This window comes from Pelodiscus sinensis, chromosome 3, assembly GCF_052426305.1.
Source record: "Pelodiscus sinensis isolate ZL-2025 chromosome 3, ASM5242630v1, whole genome shotgun sequence".
NCBI lineage: Eukaryota > Metazoa > Chordata > Testudines > Trionychidae > Pelodiscus > Pelodiscus sinensis.
The window spans coordinates 89723357-89739366 of NC_143054.1; the positions used below are offsets into that span (position 1 = coordinate 89723357).

At 41.2% G+C, this 16010-nt stretch overlaps 1 protein-coding gene across 1 annotated transcript in view; it reads left to right on the forward strand.

Moving 5' to 3' along the window:
• Positions 1–8498, forward strand: part of CLVS2 (clavesin 2) — an 87405-nt gene extending 78907 nt beyond the window's left edge. Inside the window, exon 5 of the mRNA XM_075924073.2 lies at positions 4057–8498. Within this exon, the coding sequence (XP_075780188.1) occupies positions 4057–4144 (88 nt within the window). The 3' untranslated portion in view covers positions 4145–8498. The remainder of the gene's footprint in view (positions 1–4056) is intronic.
• The last annotated feature ends 7512 nt before the right edge of the window (positions 8499–16010 follow it).

A 16010-nucleotide genomic window follows, 5' to 3' on the forward strand; every position in this document is an offset into this window, starting at 1 on the left:
CCTGCAGCAGAGCAGCTGGAGTGCTGCCGGGTTAGTCCGGTAGCGCTGACCCTTGGCGCGGCGAGACCAACCCGGCAGCACCCCAGCTGCTCTTGGGGACACCTGGGGCAGAGCAGCTGGGGTGCTGCCAGGTTAGTCCTGCAGCACTGCTCCTTGGCGCTACTGGACCAACCCCGCAGCCCCCCAGCTGCTCTGCCCCAGGCGTCCTGATTCAGCCGCTGCTGATACTGATCAGGGGCTGACTCCAGGAAGCCCAAGGCAGAGCTGCTCTGCCCCAGGCTTCCTGGAGTCAGCCGCTGGTCAGTTTCAGCAGTGGCTGAATCAGGACACCTGGGGCAGAGCAGCTGGGGCACTGCCGGGTTGGTCCCACAGCGCTGAGGAGCAGCGCTACTGGACCAACCCAGCAGCACCCCACCTGCTCTGCCCCAGGTGTCCCCAAGTCAGCTGCTGTTGAAACTGACCAGCAGCTGACTCCAGGAAGCCTGGGGCAGAGCAGCTCTGCCTCGGGCTTCCTGGAGTTAGTCACTGGTCAGTTTCAGCAGTGGCTGAATCGGGGACAGCTGGGGTGCTGCCGGGTTGGTCTCACAACCCCGAGGGGCAGCACTATGGGACCAACCCAGCAGCACTCCAGCTGGTCTGCCCCTGGCTTCCCCGATTCAGCCGCTGGTCAGTTTTAGCAGCGGCTGAATCGGGGAAGCTGGGGTCGGAGCAGCTCCAATGTTCCGGCTGCCCGGAGCACTTCCAGGTTCCTGATGGTGCTGGACCATCAGGAGTGCTGGACCATCAGATGCCGGACCATCGGAGTTTTACTGTATTAAAAATAACTTCCATCTAATGAAGAAAGTATTGTACAAGTGCAAAAGTGCAGTTATTGTTTCCTTGATGTGTCACTGACGTATCACAGCATGGAAGAGAGAGGTGCTTTAAAGAAGCAATGAGGATGATTACAACAAAGGGAGCCACAAATTTTTAAAGCTAACTTAATTGATCAGGAATATAAGCGTCTTTCCTTTTGAAAGCGTATCCAGTTTTTTGAGGGAGTGGGGGAGTTGTGGGTTTCTCTAGGCCCATACATGGCTTGACTGAAGTCAATACACATATGCCCATAATAGCCTCCCCCTCACTCTCATTTATAATTATTTAGTGACAGTTGTGGTGTCTTCCCTATTGTCTAGGGCCTTCTACCCCAGGACCTAGCAAATTTCAATGGCCAGTCTGAAAGAGATACAGATGATAGATAATTGATCTCACCTATTCCATTCCCATCTTACGTATTTGCTTGCAGTGGGAAATATGGGGTGTGCAGGTGGTTGGGGGCCAGGGCAGGGAGCAGGACAGAGGGAGTGGACATCCTTGAAAACCCTTGAAAAGCTACTAGAGTCAGGACACCCTTAAGCCTTTAAACAGCATAGCAAGGAACTAATGAAGGGTGGTTGTCATCTCTATTTTCTCTTCCTGATCATAAGCATGTCAGCTTTGTAATACTTGATTGTTCACTAACTTGACGAGCCAAGGCGTGGATTCATGGAACTTCAGTCTGATTCCTTAGAAATGACAGTAGTAATACCTCTTGTGTCAGAGGTTTATTTTTAAGCACCGGTTCATGAAGATTTAAATATAACAGAGAAATTAGCCCTGCACTAAAGCACATCAGCTTTTTTTAACAGATTTTCCTCATGAACCTGGGGACAAATCCCAAGTTCCAGCACATACTTGGGAACAAGTGTACTACAGGCAGTCCCCAGGTTACATGGATCCAACTTACATCGGATCCCTACTTACAAACGGGGTGAGGCAACCCTGCACTAGCTGCTTGCCCCCCAGCAGACCAGGGAGATGCGGAGCGGCTTTTCTTAGCAGACACCTCAGCTTGAGAATAAAGGACTGAGGGAAGTGAGGTGTGGGAGAATAAAACTGAGCTCTGGAGAAATGTTTGGCTAGAGTTTCCCCGACAATATGTACCAATTCCGACTTACATACAAATTCAACTTAAGAACAAACCTACAGTCCCTATCTTGTACGTAAGCCAGGGACTGCCTGTATTTTATTTTTAGTTCAGAAAGAAATATTAATGGAAGAATAAAAAGAGCTCCAGAATATATTGTAGTCAAACATTTTTATATATTCTATTTACTTGTGAACTAGTTTGCCTACACTACTCTTCTCTTTCTTGTTCTTACCAAGTATATAAGGGCATTCATATACACTCAGATATATATATGGTTATATGTATGCTATACAAACATTTCCTCCTTCCATTCCACATTGTGAAACATCTCCCCCAAAGTCCAGGAAGTTGTGATCCAGGACTAGCAATATTCAGCGCCATGCCAGTGACAAGTTTAAGTGGTGAAAGTAAAAATAGAGGCTTTCTATAATTGAGAAAAAAATATTCTTATTTTTTCACTGGGTAGAAATATTATTTATTTGCATATATAGCAGGGATGGCCAAAGACTTGAACAGGTTTGGGAGCTATACAAAGACAGATAGAATTCCTGCCCTGAAAATCTCACATATAATTTATTTTATTTGTTGTCTGTACTTGATGAGAAAGATGGACCAAATTCTCTCATGGTGTCAACTCACAACTTCATTGACTTTGTTGAAGTCTTAGAATCATAGAATACTAGAACTGGAATGGACCTCAAGAGGTCATCAAGTCCAGTCCCCTGCCCCCATGGCAGGACCAAATACTGTCTAGACCATCCCAGGTAGACATTTATCTAACCTACTCTTAAATATTTCCAGAGATGGAGATTCCACAACCTCCCTGGGAAATTTATTCCAGTGTTTGACTACCCTGACAGTTAGTAACTTTTTCCTAGTGTCCAACCTAAACCTCCCTTGCTGCAGTTTAAGCCCATTGCTTCTTGTTCTATCCTCAGAGGCCAAGATGAACACAAGTTTTCTCCCTACTCCTTATGACACCCTTTTAGATACCTGAAAACTGCTATCATGTCCCCCCTCAATCTTCTCTTTTCTAAACTAAACAAACCCAATTCTTTCAGCCTTCCTTCATAGGTCATGTTCTCTAGACCTTTAATCATTCTTGTTGCTCTTCCCTGGACCCTCTCCAATTTCTCCACATCTTTCTTGAAAGTTGTGCCAGTTCAAACTAGTAGAGCATTTGATCCAGTGCAGGATTCAGTGTTCTTAGCTTTTTGTGAGGCACTTGAGTTCTGTTTCGGTGTAATATGGAACTAGACTGCTGACACTTCACAACTTTTATTGACTGGCTTTTGAAATATTTTGGCTTTGGAATGAACAGGTAAGGTTGGAAGCCATGCCTCTTGTGGAAGTGATGCTGTCTAGTCTCTAAAGCTGTGCAGGGTAAGGCCAAGTCAAGGATGAAAGGTTCCCAATGAGAACCCATGAAGCCATCGAAAGTAGTGTTGGAAAGTACCATCTACCACTTAATCAGCAGCTCGGTATTATGGCACCAGCTTGTCACCTTTATAGTGCCTTCCATCTGAGGCTCACAGAGAGCCTTACAATTATCAGTGACTTTAGCCTTACATTAGTTCCCTAGTTAACTCTGTAAAATTGATAATGAAGGTTGAGGGAGGTGTTATCTGCCCTACTGGCCATGGCAGGATTCCATGGAACTGACTTAGTGGAATGCATTGCTGAGCACATTTTGTCCTGAACAGCAGTAGAAACTTGTGCAGATGCCTAACATATGCTGCCAACTGCAGTGCTCCATTAGCAAGTTGGGCTACTGGAAATGTCCCTTTATCAGCAGACTGCCATTCTTTGGTGGAGTAGGTCAGTCCATGAGCGGGCAGAGCAGACAGCTTGTGCCATGTTGGGTGCTAGGGAGAGATCCTGCCTTGCTGTTTGTGTGAACAGAAGAAGATCCCTTTGTGCTCAACTCCTGTGTCAGCACACCAACATTGAGTTCTTTCCTGCATTTGTTCCATCAAGGTATTTCTGATCACTTGCTGTGATAAGATATCTGTGTTGTCTGAACCCTTATTTTTGAGGCCTTTAAAAAAAAGCTGAGACTTACTCTTGTTTGGCTTCAGCAAGAAAATTCAAATGTTTTCTTTTTGCAGATCTCAGTCAGTGGTGGATCCTGGGGTGCAGAAACGCCTGGATAAAAATGAGGAGGAAAACATGCAGCCTCTGCTTTCACTGGACTAACAGTTTCTGAGCATCAAACGTGAATTGGGGTGGAAGGTCCTGCTTTTCAGCAGCAAGCAAACCATTGGAAAGGTCATGTACCAGCTGGGATTCTATTTATTCATGTTAATGTAGCATAATGTAATCAGGCAGCAGGTTATGCTAGTCTGCCTGAAACATGGGTGTCCTGGGTTGAAAAAATACAATTTATTCTGTAAGTGCCAACTTGTTTGTAAATATAATGTAATCTTCCACTTTGAATTTGTAAGTTATGCTAGGCAAGTAATATGGAGAAGTGACTATTAAAATGCACTGTAAAAGGGAACACACACCAACTCCTGCAAACAAAAATATTATTGATTAAGTTTTGTCCTTTCTGTAGGAAGCTATCTTGCAGCTTAATATTGACAGCTTTTTGACCCTGTCATGATCATCCAGCATTCAGAGACAGTGAGAATATAAGAACTTGGAAATAGGGAAAACCACCCTAGTTACGACAATAGCCTATACAAATTTATTTTGCCAATAACCTTGTGGTTTTGGGTGTTTACTTGGAATAAATCATGCAGCATAGGGGAAAAGAGGTAACATTATATGAGCAAGGAACAAATACCTCTTCTTCTTCATTGTTTGGCTGTATGGACTTGTGAGCTTTTCTTCCGTTAAGTTTACAAGAGAAGTTTGGGGTTTGGAAACTGCTTGACTCATTCACCTAATCTGGGCCTTACAGTGTGTGTCATATTGGAGCTACTTCTGTTGCATATTGTGCTCACTTCAAGATTTTTTCCAGAACATTCTCCTCTCTTGGAGTGAAAAAATATTCATCCCAATGCAGTATAAGAACTAGAATTTTGAACTGCAGCAGCAGGCTCGGGGTTAATTATGAAATCCTGTGCACTGGGTGACTGAATACATATATATTTTTACCAATCTTTAACTAACATATAAAGTGACATTATTAGACAAGTATATTTAATCCAGGGTTTATAAAATAAATCATACCTATTCAATGTACTTAGAGATATTATAGATTGTATATTGAGACAATGTGATCATTATTAACATAGTAGAATCTTATGTACAGCATCCCACTTCAAGCACGGAGTAATATGAATGAGGCATAGTCAAGCTATTCAGTGTAGACATTAAAGACATTTTTGTTTCGGTTGTGGTGTAATTGTATATATTAAACACGTGCCATACTACAGAAATATTCTTACCTCAGAAGAGCGACTGGTTTCAACGTGGACTGAATAGAGTCGGCTGAAATTTGGGGGCTGTATGTTCATATCTGTTGTGCTAATATGCACAGGCATCAAGATAAGAATGTGCCCCCTGAAACTGACGAGATATTTTCATTGGGATTAACACTGCAATCAGACAAGGATGGGAAAACAAAGAAAGTCAAGACAATACTGCTGAGTTATAGAGGTACTGTAGGAACGTATCAGAATCAGTTAGGGCAGGGATGGGGAACCTAAGTTGCCTGAATCTGGCCCCTGAGGGTTAGGGCCTCCCCCAGCATTGGGAAGCCCATGCTGGCACTCCAGTCCCCTGCTGCCTCCCATAGCCACCGACTGACTTTTCTGTGGATCAGCAGCCCTCGAGCAAAAGAAGATTCCTCACCCCTGAGTTAGGGTATTCTTATTTGATCCCTAGTAGCTGGGAAGGACCTAGGGATCCCCTAGAAACACCCCCTTCTTAGGTGTCTGTGATATTAGGTGTCTGTGATTCAAGGAAGATCTTACACTTTGGCAGTGATTACTTTTCTTATTTAAAACACAGATATATGTGTCAGGTCACTGATCATTTCCAAAGGTGGCTTTAGAGTGAAACATTAATATAGAATTTCAAATAAAAAATCCAGCAGGAGAACTGTAGCTTTCAGAATTAAGCTATAGATAAGGCCACACCAATGTTGGTATTGTCAAATGGGGTTCTGCCCTATCCAAAGTGCCACACTCTCTTTTTACTTAGAAACCACCAGATGTATTCTGACCAGAACAAGCGAAACAGAAGTACCTCTTTAGTATTCATGGAGGGAGCTGTGAGATTACTAAGTGGTATATGTCTGCATTTAGTGCCTCAACATGTGGTTATATTACAGTGATCATTCTGAACAAATCATTGTATTTCTGCATATAAACTACACACTAAAAATATAGTTATGAAAATAATAATATACAAGTCCTGAATTTAAAAAACTTTGAGCCCTGACAGTTTTAACAGAAGTCTGTGAAAACTGTAGGAGCTCACAACTTTGCAATCCACCCTTCCCAGATTGTATAGTGACCTCCTTTTCCAATGGCAGAACGACCTATATCTTTCTATTGTTAAGCTTTAAAAGATGATGGAACTGAGTTACGAATTCTATCACCATTAGTGTTACACCGTGCTGAATATCCAACTTGCACCTCGAGGGCTCAAAAAGATGCTATATTTCTATGTATGCTACACATAACAAGCACTTGTGGATATCAGGATGGTATGTTCACATAAATCCTAATCTTGAAATCCTTACTCAGGCAAAATTCTCACAATAGATCTTTTTCCCTGCATATGGATTTCAAAGTTTTGCCCAGAGTTAATGTTCCCTATCTAAGCATAACTAAAGATAGGGATGGTCCAAAACTTGATGGAAGTTTATCAGTTCCAAGTCTAGCAGAAGCAGTTCCATGTTGCACTACCAGCACCGAATATTAATTTGACAGTAAAAAAGAAAAAAAACCAACAATTTTTGCGCAAACCTTTTCACTTAATTGTCAGCATCTACAGAGAAGATTTTAGCCTCTGCTTCTTGTGGAAAATATTCTTTAGAAAAAAGATAGAGTTAAATTGCAATAGATTTTTAGCCTATTTTTCAGTCCAAATTTGAGCTATCTTCATTATTATGGAAGACAGATGACTCATTCTTGTACTGTAACATTATTGCTTTAGTGGTACAACTTCAAACATAGGATGGAATCCTGTGTTCCTGCTTTTGTTTGTTTGGGCAGTATTAACCTTTAGTATTCAAGTTCTGTGCTATTTTTCTTAAATGTAAAAAAAAAATCTTTTGTGGAAAAGGAATTAGCAGTATTAAATACCGGTGACCACAGAGTTAGGTGAAGAAGGTATTATGGTTTAAAAATTAGTTATCTTGTTAGTCTTTAAAGTGCTACATTGTCCTGCATTTTGCTTCAGGTCTTAAGCAGGCTCTCATTCCCTTTAAACTATGTCTCTGTGTATAAAACAAATATTTGTAAAGTACTAGAAATTCATGTAATCTTTTGTGCTCAAAAGGCCTAAGCCAGTACCCAAGGAAGTCAATGAGGATCTTTCTGTTCACTTTACTGAGCACTGAATCAGGTTGCAATAACCTCTTATAAATACCAAAATTTACATGGCCTCTTAGATCCAAAAGTGATTATATAGAACATGGTTTTTATCTCAGTTACGTCCCAGAAGGCATGTAAGTTTCTTGGACAATATAAAAAAGAATTGTTTTAGACTCTAGTGTCCCTCTTCACAAAAAGAAACCATTGTTTTAGTTTAATTAAGTCAGCATGCTAAGGGGAATACAGGCAGTCCCCGGGTTACGAATACAGGCAGATAGGGACTGTAGGTTTGTTCTTAAGTTAAATTTGTATGTAAGTCGGAACTGGTACATACTGTAGGGGAAACTCTAGCCAAACATTTCTCCAGAGCTCAGTTTTATTCTCCCACACCTCACTTCCCTCAGTCCTTTATTCTCAAGCTGAGGTATCTGCTGAGAAAAGCCGCTCCGCGTCTCCCTGGTCTGCTGGGGGGGGAGGGCGCTAGCTTCGCGTCTCCCTGGTCTGCTGGGGGGAAGCAGCTAGTGCAGGGTTGCCTCACCCCGTTTGTAAGTAGGGATCCGATGTAAGTCGGATCCATTAACCCGGGGACTGCCTGTACATACTTTTGTAGTGTACATCTAAAAGCATTGTTTTATGCGCTGTACATGGAGAAATGTTCTCTGTGGGGCTTAATCACAAGCTCAGCAAATTTTAAGTATAGCACTAGACAACATATTATACTTTTCCTTTTCTGTTAGGGTATGTCTACACTAGCCCCCTAGTTCGAACTAGGGAGGCTAATGAGGGCGACCGAAATTGCAAATGAAGTGCGGGATTTAGACACCCAGTGCTTCATTAACATGTTCCCAGCCGGTTGCCATTTTGGAAACTGACTAGCCCGGAATAACTGCCTGCGTCTACACATGGCAGAGAAGTGCTATTCCGAGATGATATGCCAACATGGAATGAGGTTTAACTGTTAATTCGAACTAAGGGGTTTATCTTGGAATCGTGCTTCTCTGCCGCGTGTAGACGTGGGCAGTTATTTTGGGCTAGTCAGTTTCCAAAGTGGTGACCGGCCGGGGACATGCTAATGAAGCGTGGGATATTTAAATCCCGCACTTCATTTGCAATTTTGGTTGCCTTCATTAGCCTCCCAGTTTGAACTAGGGGCTAGTGTAGACGTCCCTTTAGTCTTCTTACTTAGGCCTATATAATGTAATAGAGACTAAAAAGATTTCCAACCCCTCTGAGAACAATCATAACAACATGTGGGGAACACTTAACCAAAAGCAACACCGTCTGACTGCATGTCATCCTTTGCTCTATTGGTTTTGGCATCACTTCAAGATTTCCGGAAAGGATAGGTTTGGGGAAGCAGGAGAAGGAATGCCCTCAAGTCAGTCATTGAAGAGGGAAGTAAAAACATCTTCAGTTGCTTCTTTGAGAACGATTTGTTGGCATATCATCTAGGAATGTAAAGGGTTAACTGCTTACCCGGTAAACATGCCCCTTACCGTCTTGCTTACCTGGTTAACTGGTGGGAGGCTGCTCCAGTGGACCTGTCCCAGTTGGAGTAGCCTTTTTGCCCATGGTGTGATGCAGTGGGCTTGGCCCAGCCTGGTGAAAGCAGCCTCCGCCCACAGTTAACTGATTAAATACTGTGTTTAACCAGTTAACCACTTAGCTGGGACTTTACATCCCTAATATCATCACTGTTGAGAAAATGGCCATAAGGTAGATACCAATATGAAGGATAAGAGCAAAGAATGCATGGGATTAGCATTAAGAAGTCACTTCATTTCAGGGCTTCTAGTGGGCTATCATAGGAATGCAATGTAATCTTGTTATGATATGAAAGTATTCACATCATCCTACTTATCATGTTGCATTGGCAGCTTTGCCTGCATTTTTGTGGTACATAGAAGAGTGACTTTCATCCACATATCTCAAAGAGCATTACACAGGCAGCTAGCTAGTTATCATTTTTTCAGACAGAGTAGTGGTAAAGAGAATTAGACATGTGAGGTTCCTAAAAGAAGACTTACATATTGATATGTGGTAGCAATGACATTTTTGGTTTGTTTAGCTTACTTCCATCAGTATTGAAGAGCATGTCACTTAAATTACCCCTCTTTTATTTTTTTATTTTTTTGAGAAAACTATCAGCTATTATGTCACAAGCATGTCTAAGATTTCCTTAGAAATTCACTAAACATACTATCTGGAAACCCTTGCAAACCAGAAATGATTGGCATTCCAATATTATGTTGTAAATTAGGCAGAAATGAAGAAGAAAACATTTCTCACAAACTGTTGTAGCCCTGACCCTTAATTGCCTTGAAAACCTGTTACAGGACTGTATCTGGGATTTATTTATATTTAGTGTACATATTAACTTTGAGATGTCTTTCAGACGAGCTGTCATATCTTAATTCTCGAAGAAATCCTGACCAATTTTTCCACATAGGTGTTTAAAACCAAAAAAATATATTGGTCCCTGTTAGATTATCATGCAACCCGGCTTAGAGATTTGTCATTTTTGCCTTTTCTGTGGTATGCCAGCTATTGGCGTATGGCTGAATCACAGCTCATGAACTCTCCTGCTTTTTCCTTCATGTTTCAGTGCTACTTGTTCCTTGTGCATAAGTTGGTTAAACTTACATGAAATGATGTTTTGGAGGATAATAATGGAATATAAATTTGTACACCAACATTCAGAATCAATGTATATCGTGATGGCTTTCCTCTCTTCTGAATGACTTGCCACTTGAGTTATTAATGCTGACTTTGAATGGGATGGAACACTTCAAACAAGCAAGGAAATTCTGAAAAATGAGCTCATGGGAGCCGGAGGATTTGACCTTAGTTTTTAATAACACAGTACAATAAACTGGTATAAAAGTAGGCCAAGGTATTTGGTCTTTGAGGCTACATCTACACTGCAGCACTATTTCAGGATACCAGACGTATCCCAAAATAGCTATTCTACATCTTTTGAGTGTGCCCATTATTTCAAAATATAAAGGGCTCGCTATGCTGACATCCCTGTAAACCTCATTCCATGAGGAGTAAGGGACATTTTGGAAAAATAGAGATTTATTTCAAAATAAGTGCTGTGTAGACAGCGCCAAATTTCAAAATAAGCTATTTCAAAATACCATTGAAATAAGATAAACAATTTGGATAGCTCAAATTGCATATCATATTTCAACCTACCATGCAGTGTAGATGCACTGAATCCTTCTACCAAGCCAGCTATTTGCTTGACCCAATGACTGGGAGGGCCTGTAAGAGCTGTATTTGCTTTTGGTGCCTAAATAGATTTACAAAAAAAAGCGCAGGAACCAGAAATATTCAAGATCATTTATTTAGCAAATGACTTCTCCAAAAAGTTATGAGACTGAAGTAGATGATAGTGAAGGGACACATTTGAACAGAAAACAAATGACAGGCTAATTAAGATTCCTATTTTGGTGTTGAAATGCTACTACATTTCCAAAAAGGAATTGCTGCTGCACAAGCAATGGTCAGTATTGCCCAAAGGCAAGGATTTCAAATTGGATCCTTTGGTTAATAATAAATTAAAGAGAAAAAGCATAAGACAAGATAACAAAAAAGATAAAATGCATGTACAGGCAGTCCCCGACATATGCGGATCTGACTTACGTCGGATCCGCACTTACGAACAGGGCTTTCTTGCCCCGGAGGTCGAAGTGGCGGATTGCTACCTGCGAGCTCCGGGGCAAGAAAGCCCCGTTCGTAAGCTGCTCCGGTGCCCCTGGTCTGCTGGAGACCGTCTCCAGCAGACCAGGGGCACCGGGCGGGTTCCCGCACTTCTGAGGCTTTGCCAGAGCAAAGCCTCAGAAGCGCGGGGAACCGCCGCTGCTGCCGCTTCAGTCCCGGTCCCTGTGGTCTGCTGGGGACCATCCCCAGAAGACCACAGGCACCGGGACTGAAGCTGCAGCTGCGGCGGGGTCCCGCGCCTCTGAGACTTTGCCAGAGCAAAGCCTCAGAGGCGCGGCTCCCCACTGCCGCTGCAGCTCTGCTCCCCGTGTCCTTGGTCTGCTGGGGGGGGGGGGGGGGGCGCAGCTAGTGTGCCCCTCCCCCCCCAGCAGACCAGGCTTTTGTTTTGGACCCTGGGGCAGAGCAGATGGGGTGCTGCTGGGTTGGTCCAGTAGCACCAAGGAGCGGCGCTACTGGAGCAACCCAGCAGCACCCCAGCTGCTCTGCCCCAGGCGTCCCCAAGTCAGCTTCTGCTGAAACTGACCAGCGCTGACTACAGGAAGCCTGAGGCAGAGTTGCTCTGCCCCGGGCTTCCTGGAATCAGCTGCTGATCAGTTTCAGCAGCAGCTGACTTGGGGACGCCTGGGGTTCTTAAGTTGATTCTGTATGTAAGTCAGAACTGGTGGTCAGTTTCAGCTGCGACTGAATCTGGACGCCAGTTCCGACTTACATACAGATTCAACTTAAGAATAAACCTACAGTCCCTATTTTGTACGTAACCCGGGGACTGCCTGTATTCAAATTAAAATGGCAGCAGTCCCAAACTTAGAGAGCAAGATGGAAGTCAAAATGCTATAAGATTTTTTTTTGTCTCTGAAGGAATATCACATTCAGGAAATAGGGTGAAAGTGTAAATTTCTGTCAAAGGGTAAATTCATGGAGGCTCTAGGAACCCTGGAATACAATTCAACATCCCTTCCTTTCTCAAGCATTTAGGCTTGGTTTCTCTTCCCATCTCAATTATTATATAGAGTAAACAAGCTCTTCAACATGACTTTTACTGGTGAGTAGACAGGTTCCTGACTGACTAAGCTCCAGAAACCTGGGGGAGTCAGTATTTTGCTGTCCTTGATTGACAGTTCCATTTCAGATTCCATGAGGGGGAGAAGAGACAAAGTGCAATGAAGAAAATGAAAAGCCAGGTGGCCTGTGACAAAATGGCATTGAAGAAATGAAAGGGCCCCAATAAGCCTACTGTGATGGTGAGAGAGGCCTTCCTCGCACTTAATATGCTGCACAGCAGTGTTCAGGAGGGAGGGAGGTAAAATATTTTCTTCTCACTCCACCTCAGTCTCTTATTTTTAACCTTGACCCATATGCCAGTCAGTATCTTTTCTTATCTCGTCTCTTCTCTCTATCTCTGCTGGACTATTTCCCACCATGCTGTGCAGTCATTTGTAGCAGGGTAAACAACCTATCCTGAGATTTACTTGTAGTAGAACAAGAAAATTGAAGAGACCTCTTTTGCATGAGTTCTTCCAGTCAGGGAAAGAAGTGATGTGCTTTGCAACTCATTGCCATGGAGCTTACTTTGTATGGGTTGGGCCTTCTGCAGTATCAGATGATAGTCCAGCCAGTCCTAAAATCAGTATCTGGGCCTATCTATTTAAAAGACTGCAAATATATATTGTTTGGGAATTATCCTTAATCACTTAGAAAACTTCTTGTGTTCTTAGAAAGCTAGAGATGAGTATCAAGTATCAGTATCAAGCATTTCTGCAAACGGTGTTAATTGGACTTGGAAGGATTAATTTTTTTCAGTATTAGTCAGTAAATGTTGATTTCATTGTATATATGCCGAGGCAAAAAATATTTCAACTGATGATTACTGAAATCTACAAACAGGAAACATTAGAAAAATTATTTCTTGAGAACTTATTTAGAAACAAAGTCCAGTGATTTTTGGATGCCTGTTTCAGGCATGTCACAAGTGAGTTAGTGAATTAATAATAAGAAGTTACTATTTTTTTTGTATATTTTGACATATGATGTTGACAATTTGTGTTTTAATGGGTTATAAAGCTTTAAATTGTTGAATCTCAATGTTTCTTGTTATTAAATAATTGTTTTACCTCTTCAGTGTCTCACAATTATGAAAATTTTATTTTATAAAAATCTTAAAAATAAACTATCCATCAAAATTATTTTAAAAAACAGAGATCTGCCATGCTGAATGACGATGAGAGACATTAGTCATTCATATTCCAGGTGACTTAAAGGAACACCAACAACTTTCAACATCACACTTTGTTCTGTAAAAATATTATCTATTAGGCCAGATCTACACTAAAGGGTAAAGTCGACTTAAGATATGCAATTCCAGCTATGTTAATTATTGTGTTTTGCGCCACCCACACATTAGGACTTCCCTTACTCCTTGTGAGACGCAGGTTTACTGGCACCGACACTAGCGCCCTCTCAGTCATTCGAATTAATGTGTCTTCACTAGACTTGCTAATTCGAACTTTGGAAGATTGACTGCAGTGACTTCAATCTTTTCTGTAGCTTAGGTAAGCCCTTACAGATGCAAGTAACACTTAGTATTACTATAACTGAAAATAGGGGTTTCCCTCTTCTTGTCAGTTTCATAGTTCATTTGCTTTGTAATTTTTACAACACTTCCTTTATAATCACCTTCACTATTTTCCTCTATCTGTGGTTTTCCATGAGATTTCTGTGAGTCGATAACATAGGAATGCAAGGTGGGAGGGATATATTTTAAATAGGAAAGCATTTGCAAAACCACAAAAATTGCAAGGAGAGTCAGTGAAAGGTGTAGTAACTAAAACCACTTCTCTTTTTGCAGTTGACTAGATTTCAATTTGATTGTGCCTCTTTGAAATTGGTTCTCCTTCATTTTTTTCTTGCTGTAGACCATAAAAGACTATAAAAGAGATTCTGCAATGCTTTCCCAGGACTTCAAGTTTTCTCCTTCCTGCCCCCTCATATCCTTATATCATCTTAGGGTCTCAAAATATTTCATTTGGTGAATCACTGAGAAAGGGCTCCTTAGTTCACTGGTGATGAGCAGACAATAGTTTGAGAACCACTGTTTTAAATATTTCCCTTATAGAAACTCCATGGTAACAGGGTGAACTTATAACAACAGCTGACCTCAACCACTGAGTAATACAGGTAAGGTTCTGTCTAAGGGTCACTAAAGCTCTTGAGTTCTGTACTCCTCAAGTAGCAGTAACCATTAAATACATTTTTCTCATGCAACAATATACTTTGCAGCTGTATTGAAAATATGCATCAGCATCACATCAAATATACAAACTGCAGGATTAATTTATAAATAGTGCTTGTATCCTCAGTATAACTTTGTGTATTTTTTGTTTCGCAGTCTAGAACTATTAGGTGTCTATATAATGGCAAGACAAAACTGTTGATCATGTTCTCTCTATATATATTTTCAGTAAAAAATTCATTTAATCAATAGTCCTCCAGTTTGAATTTCATTCCTGGACACTAATAAAAAGTTTATTTTTTGATCTGTTGTGTTTCATCCTATAAACTGCAGATTTACCACCTTTGTGAATCACTGTCACTGTTTATATTGTATATTTAAATATCATTAGTTATTTGTGATCAGTGGGCTACTTTGGAAAGCGAATTCCTTTCAATCATTGTTGGTTACTGAGGAAGAATGACATTCTGTTTAATAAAATATGACCAAATGAAAATTAAAATACAAATATTTTTGTTTGTACACAAGTGTGTTTGTCAACCTACTTGTGCTAAAATATGTGTGGAGGAAATACTTTTGTTTGAGTAGGTTGTAACTGACATGTTAAGAACAAATAACTGAGTAGAAAATCAACATTTGTATTAAGTGTGGTGATATTGGATGATACTTTAACCATTCAATAGTGGGTGTTGGAGAGATGGTGCATTTTCACATTCACAATACTGTTATGTGCTGGCATTTACTGGAAATGTGTCAAATCTGGGCATCAGTATATGCACAGATGAAGAACACCAGGGAATCCATCATAGGGAAAGGTCACTCCTCTCAATAGAACTAGCTGCTGCATATCTCAACCTGCTCCTCCCTATGTATCTTATCTTCCTCTCACATTTATTCGCTTTACATCTGGGTAGGAGATCCAGGGAGGCTATAGTCTGATGTGACATCACTAAAGCTAGAATGATTCCATCAAAATCAGCTTCTTCAAGATACTGTTCGTATGAAAAGGTCTTTTTGCATAGTCCCTGTAATCTCATATTTAATGCTGATCTTAGCAGAATTCCTTGTTTAAATGTTGGTAAGGTACAATTGCCATGGATAAGTTCTGGTGGCTTGGCTCCTTTTTCCCAAAATATGCCATCCTTACTACCCCTCCAGGTAAATATATATTTACAATTTCCACAAGCGCAGTCATTGTTATATATGCAATCACTGCTCCAGTAATTCACAGTATCCCTAGACATAGGATGGGATTTTCAGCAAGGTTCAGTGTTGACCTAATTCTACTTCAATTAACTTCAGTGGGAGCAGAATTAGGCCAACGCTGAGGTTTGGCCTAGAGTAGAGAATTGTCCTGCTAGAGTTTTCAGCCATTGTAGTGTAATGGTATGTTCATTCTGATCAGTCATCATGGCTCTTAAATGTTCATGGTCAGAACATTTCCTCAGTACTCCCTTCTCAGGCCCAGTGCATTCTGGGTACTTATGCTACAGTGTCTAGTTTGTAAATAAAGCAAGCCACATCTGGGAGAGATGCTGTAGCATTTTTAAAAATAAAATGAGAACAATATCAGTTTGCCTTTTAATTGTATAAAATGATGTCTTGTAAAGAATTA